The 10,603-nt window shown below is 39.3% G+C and overlaps 1 protein-coding gene across 6 annotated transcripts in view; it reads right to left on the bottom strand.

Annotated features, from left to right (window-relative positions):
* Positions 1 to 206: 206 nt before the first annotated feature.
* The window catches only part of SPATA13 (spermatogenesis associated 13), a 159,634-nt gene continuing 149,237 nt past the window's right edge, over positions 207 to 10,603 (bottom strand). For all 6 annotated transcript variants that reach the window (XM_014966068.1, XM_014966070.1, XM_014966069.1 and 3 more), the window contains 4 exons: positions 9,098 to 9,227; positions 8,162 to 8,534; positions 5,518 to 5,592; positions 207 to 4,266 (listed from right to left, as the gene is read on the bottom strand). In XM_014966068.1, the coding sequence (XP_014821554.1) occupies positions 4,085 to 4,266; positions 5,518 to 5,592; positions 8,162 to 8,534; positions 9,098 to 9,227 (760 nt within the window). In that variant the 3' untranslated portion in view covers positions 207 to 4,084. The remainder of the gene's footprint in view (positions 4,267 to 5,517; positions 5,593 to 8,161; positions 8,535 to 9,097; positions 9,228 to 10,603) is intronic.

Genomic DNA, 10,603 nt, shown 5'->3' with positions numbered 1-10,603 from the left:
CTTCAATCCCAAAATCAGGTTTAGTAGTTGTTAAAAAGAACACGTGCTGGGTAGAACTCTAGCTGTTACTGGAAAACCAAAGGGTGTGTGTGTGTGTGTGTGCGTGTGACCTATTTTGCTTTGAAGTAATAAAATAAATATGACAGTTGAAACATTTTTGCATCGCAGAGGATACTTGGTAGACAATTAAAAACAAAACCCAACAATTTTAAAACTGCACAATAAAGTTTTATAAGACACAGCTGAAGAACTTTGACTTTGTACATTATATAATTCAAACATGTACAATAAGAGAAAAATAATGGGAATGTGAGTTTGTACTTATTTCCAGAAAATAGATTCATTTGACAAACAATGTTCCAAGAGTAAATAAACCTTGTAATGCAATTACTTCAGGAGAAATGCACATGAAGCTACTGCAGTTCTATACATTGTACTTCAGCCGTCAACAGCCAATTCATCTGCTCTGTAGCCAGGACACTTCATTTACAACACGTGTAACAGCACACAGATGGTAAGACACACAAAGCGATGCACGTTAAGATAAAATGTTAAAAAACACTTGTCAAAATAAAATATATATGCAAGTCATCCCTAGTATTTACAACAAATAGTTTTAAATTAGAGGTCGTTCAGAAGGCATCTCCTACATACAAATGTCACGTATATAGAAAAAAAAGCAGAAAGGCAGTCAAAGAAGGTACTACGTTAGTTATGGCTAAAGACCTTTGGCTCCAAAACTGTTATAATTATTTTCAGAAGACAACTAAAATGTGGAACATTTGAGTAGTCTGTCTTTGAACTCCATTATTACACTGACCACTAAAACTCAATGTGAAATTTAGCATGGCAAGAGCCACTTGTAAAACAATCTTATTATTTTATACATCAAATGCTCCGAGTTAGATGCAATTATGGTTTGGCATTTTCCTAACTCAGTGGGAATGCATTTGAGGACAATTATATTTTACTGCTTCTCATGCATAACGTCTGAGGTTATCTGCTCAGCAGGCCATCGGGAAGGCTCTGGCTGTGCTTTATCTAAACGAGGCACAAATGTGCTTAGTAGTTGCCCTAGAACTTTTTATAGTGACTTAAAGCATGCAAAAGCAAGAGGAAAAGAACAGATGTTGCCGTTACACCTTTCTGATTCATATTTAAGTTTTGTCATCAGAAGGAGAATGAGGACAAAAGTTGCCAGAATCCAAACTTTTACATTTTAGTTGCAACTCTTTTTCCCACAGAGCCTAAAGTCAGGCTGAACCCCAAGTAAATATTTGTCTTAGTTGTTAGATAACGTAATTGTGCGTTTTCATTTAACTATAATTTGTTTAAAAGATTACGGTGTAGTCTAAATCTGTCCTGTCTTGTTATATTTTATCTTAATCTCTTGCAAGGTCAGATGCAAAGACACATGGAATATTATAAAACAACCATGTTTATACGTAGGGTATTATATATAAAACTGTCCTGAGTAATCTGCACCATGAAACATTTGCTTTTTCTCTCTCTGAAATTCACTTCTTGAGAAAAAAAGCTGCTGTATCCAAAACCGTATGCAAACATTTCTGTTCATTTTTAGGGCTAAGGCACCAGCACTATGCGGGAAGCGCCTTCATGGGCACTGACACGTCAGAAGATACATCCCAAAACCTCCTTTTTTTTCCCCAGCACTCCACAGAACCGAGTCCTGGAAGGAAGTATGTTTCAGCAAAGACACATGTAAATAAGTGTGGATCTCATAATATTTTCGGGTCCAGCTGGGAAAGTTTCTGGGTGAGCACTGCAATCCAACTTCAGACATTTTGTTTGCATCTAGAATAAGTCTTTCGAAATGTGATTAAAAAACACCATCTCCACTTCCACAGTACGTGCATCGCTTTGGTTTGCAGGGCTGAATGTGGTAAGTACCCACAAAAATGGGTACGTAAGAAACACAAAAGGGTTACTCATTTAAGGGGAAGGGCATGCATCCATGCCTGCATTTGGAAGTCTGCTCCTTGTGTTTAAATTGAGCATTTAGAATTATCTTTTTAAAAAATCTGAACAGAAATGGCTTGTTTTAAACATCAAAGGAAAAACACAACCCAGACAGTTTTTTTCACTAACTTTCCCGTATGTTTTCTTTAAGCTGAATCATTGAAAATGTCAGTGCATATTTCCAGTTCTTAACTGTTTCAGGTCATCTTCCATCGCTATGGGAAAGCACAAGCAATGAAGTTCACTACGCAGTGAACAATTTGACTGAGCATCACCAGACTTTGTATTATTGCTGAGCTATATACACAAGGCATTTGAAATGTACAGTGGTCAAAAGATTTCATTTAAAATCAAAACCACAAACCTGGGCTTTGCAGAAGTTGTCACAAAGTTATCAAAGCCCAAATCTAGCAACTAGTGGGCTTCACAACACTGACAATAAACAAAAAAAAAAAACAGAGGTAACAATAGCAGTAGGAACAAATACATGTTTAAAATAAGGCTTTTTTACACTGTTATTAAGATGCCTGGCCTCTAGCCCCTTGTTTGTTCTTCATATATTACACATTCATGACAAAGCTGATTGTGTCCACTGTCAAAGAATACCCTTGGATCTATCCTTATCATCAGGTAATGCCCCTAATCAGCAGCATAGGATAAAGTATTGTAAAAACATTCATAGCAGATCAGTTCTGAAACATATGGAGTCTTTCTTTCCTTCTATATTACCAGCAGTCTTATCATCCTTAATGAGCTATCAAGCAGAAATGATCAGTGCTGCAAATAACAAGATCCTGTTTCTTCCTGGTGGCTTTTTAGAAGTTATTCTCCCAAATCACCTTCATGCCATAGGCATACCGTAGCAATACACACCATGTATTGGATACAGTGGCCAGAGCTGACCTTCATCGACTCGGTTTCGTCCCCTTCCAATACAGACGGATGAGTCTGAGACAAAAATCCATCTCCAGTCCACACAATTTCTCTGTCCCTTCCAGTAAGGATTTCTCTTTCTTTGTGAAGAAATAATTGGTCAAAACCCATTGTCAATTGACTGAGTATAAGGAGCATGGATCCAGACCGCTTCGATATATTTACATTGCCATTCATCCATTTGCTAAGTCAAGCTATATGAATACAAAGCAAGAGAACTATGTAACATAGCCAGCAGTCAGCACGTACTGTCTCAACTCTGACTTTGTACATTCACATTATCTCTGTTAGAAAATAAAAAAATACTTTTTACACAGAGAAATAAGCATACTGGAAATACAAAGAAGCATCTCCCAGGCGAAGAAGTGCGCAAAAAGTGATATAAAAGCTCTATACTGAAAAGCATATATGCATGCAGTATATTGCTGTGAAAGTAATCAATCCGAGATGCCCTGGGCTTCTCTTGTTTCCACTTGTGTGCAATAAATGCACATATCTTTATAGTTCATTTCACACTCTGTTCATGTTTCTATATGACAGAATAAAATTTCCCTGTTCCAATCTGGAATATGGTAAGGCCTTGTGGGATGTTCTCCTGCCATTTGGCAATTTAATAGAAAAAGACAGGAAGGATTAGGGTCCACTGAATTCTGCAACAGCTGGCTAATCACATGGGATGTCTCCACCTGATTTTAATGGGTGGTCTCTGCTCAGTGCTCCAAAAAGTAGAAAACTCTCCTAAGATTCCTTGCTGATATACCCCTAAGGAAAAGTTCCTCCCTTTCCTAAATTTGGCCATCGATATATAAGGTTAAGAAAAATGAATTGATGAAATGTTACAATGACCTGCATGATTCCATCACTACTTCAACATACCTAAGAAACAGAGATCAAATACTGCTGCTTCAGAGTAATAGCAAGTTGTCCTTGTCAGAAGGCAGACTGCTCTTCATCAGCAATGCTGACACTTGGCAACATTAACTTCAGAGCGGTCTTGAGGAACTGCATTCTTCTTCTAGACAAAGGTTGTCCTTCTGGCTCAAGAGAGCCCAAGGTCTTCCCTCCAAAACTGGAGATTCACTGAGCTCAAATAAGCTTAACCATGTCTCCAAGGTCCTTCTCTGGAGGAAATCTCCCTCCGTGCCGACGTCCTTCCCAGGTCCTTGGCCTCTCACTTTTTAAAGGGAGTGAGTTTGTTGAAGGTGTGCCAGAAGAGGGACGGCTTCCGCTTGGGTTCTGCCAGGGCAAAAACCTGCTGCTGGGGGATGCTGGTAGGCACAGTGATGTGGCGCTGATGGATAGGATGCAGGCTTTGGTGTGGGGGAGGCACAGGACACCCGTTGTAGCTTACACCTGCAAAAGGAACAGTTGAAGAAAGTGAATGAGTCTGCTAGAAGGACAATCGATACTGGGAAAATTCAAGCACAGGACCACAGGACAAATTCAATGGTCAATAAAGCCAGTATGAATTTTGCCATAATCTTGAATGGAAGCACTACTAAAGGTTACCTTTTCTGATGTTAGACTTTGTAATTGCTGCATTGATTTGGCTTAAGAAGAGAATAACACCAGCAAAAATAACATTACAGAATTACAAAAAATAAGCAGCAGTTTCCTATAGCCTGGCTATGCTATTTGCACAAGTAATCTCTGGTATTTCAAAGGAATGACTTAGCACAGTAGATGCTTGTATTTTAGTCAACTCTCAGAATAAGGCTGGATAAAATATTGTTACCAATAAAAATGTTATTTCTTCAATTTGGAAAATATTTTTCCAGTCTAACGTTCTCAGACATTGACCTTTGTGCATTCTGAACAGAATCTCCTAATCACAATTTTCAGCCACTCCCCTGAAAATCAGGACAGATTTTATAGGTACCTAGTGATTGATAAAGAGAAAATGCTGTAACAATATTAATTCCAGGGAGCAAAGGACTACCTAACATCAGCCACTTCACTCCTAAGTTCAGACTTAATCTGGTCCCACTTGCTCAATTTATTATTTCAACACACTGGAGATTTACCCAAATTCGACTTTAAGATGGAAAGAACCAAAGCCACAAGACATCTTCTGAGACAGAAAGGAATAAAAAAGCTCTTTCCAGAGAAACACATATCTAGTCCATCCTTCCTTCTAGTCTAGGACAGAAGGGAGCCATTTTGAGTGTGTCATCATAAATACAGCAACATGTGGCTTGCAAAAAGAACTTTAGGATATTTTAAACGAAGAACAGAATTGCTAAAGAAGAACAAGCTGTTTGAGTAAAAGCAAAGGAAGGAATCAATAACGCTCATTTCTAATTTAATCTCTGCATGCACTTTCTTACATCCTTAAATAAACTGCTTGCCTTACCTCTTGAGTTTCTTATCTAATAAAGAGAATACTGACTTGCCTGTCTGAAGGACAGGGGAGCTGATTTAGTGGATGGTTTACCAAGGCATTGAAATTTGATATTAAAATACAGGTTAACGGAAATTACTTGAACTCCATGTAAACCATGAAAAATCTTTAAAAGATTGAAGAAACTCACCCATGGCCATGTTGTGCTATTTCCTAACATCACCAGAACACAGTAAGAATGTAAAGCAATTCTTAACACTCACCTTTGATTTTTCCATGCCTTGACTTACGGGCGTTCTCCATGGCTTGCTTCTTCTGGTTTTCTGAGATTTCCATTCCTATGTCAAAGTATAATTAGTGCATTGGTATAAAAATATTGTATCTAATATTTGATTACATTAAATTAAAAAAAAAATAAACTATACTTTAAACAATTTTTAGTAAATCTTAATAGTAATATACCTGAAGTATTTAGAAGTATGTTTTACTTTGCCATATAAATTTGAAGATATTTTTTCACTGAGATAAGAACATGAACATTCATGTGCCTGCAGATTACTAGGAAAAGCTGCTTTTCAGTTCCTGCACATGGCAATCACTGGGAAACTAACCACACAAAAAGGTCTTTTTATAGATAAGTCCAGATAACAAGAGATTTTTAAAAAGCGTAAATTAACACTTCTGAAAGCTACAAGCCACTAAGTAATAGATCACAAATGCAGAATCTGTTTCTTTTTTTCATTCACTCTGAGATAACTTGGGGTAACAAATTGAACTCACTAGTATTGCAGCAGTACAAATTTGGGTATCTTTCTCTCCACTCGGAGGAGACAGTATCACACAATCTGCCAGACACCGAAGCAGGCTGGGATGAGGTTGTGGCTGCATCAGGCTGGGGCTGGATCCCTCACTCCAGCTTCTCATCTACTTGTTTGCATATTTGTATGACTTTCATGATGCTACAGTATATGGTCAGCCCTATGCTATTTATTGCTGTGTGATAGGTGTCTGACTGATCTGTGCTGAGGCCAGGCAGGTGCTGTGCAAGGTGACATCAGTGACTAGTGTCATCCAGAGCCCATGTAGAGGCACTCCAGTTCCCTCTCCCTGTGTACAAGACAGTTGAGATACCTGGGTCTCTTACATTTGCACAAGGAGACAACAGGCTGCACGTGCTGTCACTCATTTCACTCACATGCACATGAAGAGCACAGAAGTTGCAATTAAAAGTCAAAGTGAAGCATCTGGTTTGGTTCCACTTTGCATCTTCCTGCACTTCTCTATAATTTTAAAATTCCCTTCACTTTTTTAGTCTCAACTCACGAAGACGTTATTACAAATCAGCCTATTAACTTACAATACAACAGCAGTTAGCCATAATTTTGGGATATTTTATTCTGCACTTTTTTTTTTTCCTTTATAGAAACAAGAAAACAGATTTAAAAAAATGAAAGTGATTTCATCAACAGAGATCAAACTGCTTTCTAAGGGTGACTATTAGTGGTTTGGAGCAGGATTTTCTGGCTGTGGTCTTTTCTTCCCATATATTCATAAAAGCTAAGAAAAGCTAGATATGGTTTGGAAGACAGTGACTTGCAGCAAAGTGTCTTTGAAATAGAAGTAAAATGCCATTTGTAGTTCTGAATTGGGAGGGTATGTATTTGTTCTCTGAGTGGTTTGATTAGAGGCTTTGTGTGAAGTACAGCAAGATAGCTTACAAAATCAACAAGACAAATTTAAACCTGAGGTTTACAATGCTGGTGCCTTTCCACTGGTTTTGGCTAAAGGTTCAATTATGCCAAAAGAAAAGACATTTTAGAAAAGAAGCTGTCCTCTGGGTAATGGAGAAAACATTCAAGCCACTGTGGTTCACAAGATCAGATGGACATTAGTTGTTACAACTCAACTGTCTTTCCTCTGGCTCACGATACCTGCACCAAAACGGGTACATTGGAACAATGAGTTGTGACATTTGAAAAGCAAGTTGCCAGAAGGCTGGCCATTATATGGGCAGAAAAGACTGCCTGTGCCTATGTGCCATTATCAAAAATATAGTTTCTTGTTATCCTGAATTTTCTTCACTCTATTGCACGGTGCCTGAAGAGCAGCAAGCAGGATGGACTCTCCCTTGCAATCCTTGTGCTCAGCACCACGGGAATTTGTGGCCCAGCCAATGTTCTGCTGATGAAACTTTATTGGAGCTTTTGCCACTGATTTTAAAGGAAGCATGAAACTATGCAAAAAAAAAAAAAAGAAAATAACAATCCTAAATGTACATCCACACAGAGGACACTGTCCTTAGAGTGTCCCACAGGCTGTGGGTCTAACATTGAAGCTAGGCTTTGCTAGGTTTTTCCTGCTGACTCCAGGTGAGGCTTCCTTTTGCTGTAAACCCCCCAGTGGTGCTACTGTTGTGTCTATAACAGGTCTCCTGGACACAGGAGGTGCCATTATATGACATGGAGAGTATAAATCTACAATTAGAATCATAAAGTCATGGAACAGAATAGAATCATAGAATCGTTTGCTGCTTGGCTTTATAATAAAGTGTCCTTTATGAACAGATGCTTTCGGTCAATGATTTATATGGAAGTGCTAGGATTTGGGATGGATTTTTATTATTGATTGGTCCTTGTGAATTGCATCTTGTCATATCTCGTATCTCATTCTGCTCTGCAACACCCCAGAATCACATAGGTTACTCTGTGACACAGATGTCACAGCTAACTGCCCTTTGGCCCACAATGGCAGGGTAAATACACCTGAATAGGCTTCACTTACACAGATCAAGGTCATGTCAGGACCGTCAGAAAACAGAAGGCTATGCACAAAGCATAAAGAAGTGTAAAATCAAGACCATTCTCCTTTGTTTTTGCCACCTTTTAGAGAGGAAATCCTTCCACTCACCCATTTCCTTGTCTTCCTGAACTCTTCTCCTTTCACTTTCACACGCCTCCATCCATCTCTTTTTATCCTCCTGTTTTTTTGCACAGAACAAATGGATCTCTTCTGTTGCTCTGTTTATTATCTTAAAAGCATTCTTGACATTAATGTTAAAGTCTTTGTCTCTGCCATCTTCAGTGTCCACAATTTCCATCTCATCCATGTCAATACGATCCTTATAATACAAGATGTCCCTTCTCAGCAAGTCCTTCTTACAGAACACAAGCTGATGGTCAAAAAGGAAAAAAGTCCTCTGCTGGCTTTTGCCTTGCTTTGATATTTTGGTCAGTTCTCCTGAGTGGATCAGTTCTGAGCTTCTGGCTAACACATCTGGTCCCTAAGAAGATAGATAGATAGACAGATAAATAGATAATGTAGTGAGTAAATCATATTTTAAGATCCTACTGTGTGCTTAACCAGCCTCATTTTATAATCAAGTCTTAAGTTCATTCATTTTTCTTGTATTTTTATTATTACATTTGAAGATGTCATAGAATGTACATAATCTCCTACAGGTAAACTCAATGAATGTGGTTCTGCTGTACTTTACCTGCATAAATCAGGAGGAAACTCATTGAAGTCAATGAAGCAGGTTCAAGTTCTGACAGAACTACCACAAATCCAAAGGAGATTCTATAGGTCCAGCATTTTAAAATAAATCCATTTTGTCATCTCAAAGACAAGTGCCTATCTTAATCCATGCTGCTCTTCCTGACTTATAAACAAGGTAATCAGTAACAGAATCACTGTAAATGAAGCAACTGGACTTTTAACTGAGCAATGACCAGTTGAAAAGTAGACACCATAAACTACCTACTACGCAAAAAGACATATCCTGTAGAGGACATGCAGTACTGTACACAGTACCTTTGCCCAGGAAAGGGACAGGCTGACACTCACCTCCCAGTCTACGATAGAGACTTGCCAACGCGCAATCTTGTCTATGCTTTCTAGTCTTCGTTTTCGCTCATTGATCAGGCAGGCTACGTTCTTCATAGCCTCGTATGCAGCTTTTATGTTGTTATAATCACTGTGAAATACAGGCATATTTCAAAGATCACTTATGCCATGGATATGATGCAATCACAAACTGTGACACAGTGCTTGAAGGACTAGCCCGCATTACCCATTTATCCCTCTGCTCAGGGTACTTAAATAAGAAACCTGATTCTCAGCTATCCTGAACCTCACCCAGTAGTCTGTACAATTCAGTGCTGTTGTACTACTACATTTTGCCGATGAGCAAATTATTAAACTGGTGGAAGGAGGCTGAGAAGGTAGATAAATGAATTGCAATACTGTCTCTACTGAAAAAAATGGTAGAACTCCCGTTGATCTCAGTGTTACTTACATTTCACCAAAGGAGCTTTTTTTTAAACAAGATTTTAGTGGGATTTTATTTTGAAGGGCATTCCTTTAATCGTGTTTAACAGATGTATTTTCTTCTTCTTGCTCCCAATGGCTGGGTCAATGAATGCTAATGGAGAATGCTATATGGGCGGAAAAAGTACCGAAAGCGACCTCAAACAGGGTGAGCAAGGGACCCAAGAAAATGGGCACCAAAGGGAGGAATTAAAGGAGATAATGCTGACAAAGTGGCCTGTTTTCACAGAACAAGTATGTAAGAGCCAAGGCGGTCACCTTCCCCTGCCTGTTCCAGGTCACACCCAAGCCTCTTGTCCTTCTTCCATTGCTCTGCTCCCCTCCTCCTTTCTCTGAGCTCCCCACGTGCTTATGAATGCCCCAACTTGTAGGCAAGTTTTCATTCCCCTTTGAACAGTATCCATCACTCCTTTACCTTCCTCAAATGGATCTCTGAGAAATGAGAAGGAAAGAGAGGTATTTCTTGCCTTCTGAGTCCCAGCAGAGCAGCTGCCTTCCCTCCTTTATCAGAAGGGCTCTTGCACAAAAGGGAGCCGGAGGTAGAAAACAGTACAAGCCAGAAATAAATCCTGCAAAGGGGTCAGCCTCGCCGTCCTTTTTATCTGCTTCTGTCTCAGTTCCTATTTTCATCAGCTGCTGCTGATGGATGCGCTTCCCTTCTAAATCTGCGCGTTACTCTCCTCTCTCTATTTATATCTATGGAAACTCTTTCTGCCACTCTGTATACAAAAAGTGAGATTAACAATAACAGGATTCTGCTAAGGTCAGGGTGATGTCCCACAGGGTGACTGCATGATGTCCACGCTGCTACTCTTGCCCTTCCTTATCTCAGTTCCTTCTTTCTCTGGTGGTGTGTACGTTAGCTCACATTTGCTGTATAACCTGTGGCCTTCACAGCATGCTGTGCACACCGGGTGTTCAAACTTTCTAGGAAAACAAAACAAAAAGCTACCAAAACAACCAGCTGGCTGAAGCTTTACCAAAGCTCCATGTGGGTGTAGGCCTGCCGGTTTGTGAGCATGT

This window comes from Calidris pugnax, unplaced genomic scaffold (assembly GCF_001431845.1).
Source record: "Calidris pugnax isolate Ruff unplaced genomic scaffold, ASM143184v1 scaffold20, whole genome shotgun sequence".
Taxonomy (NCBI): Eukaryota; Metazoa; Chordata; class Aves; order Charadriiformes; family Scolopacidae; genus Calidris; species Calidris pugnax.
Note: the sequence above shows the minus strand (reverse complement) of the source record. Positions and strands in the feature narration are given on the sequence as shown.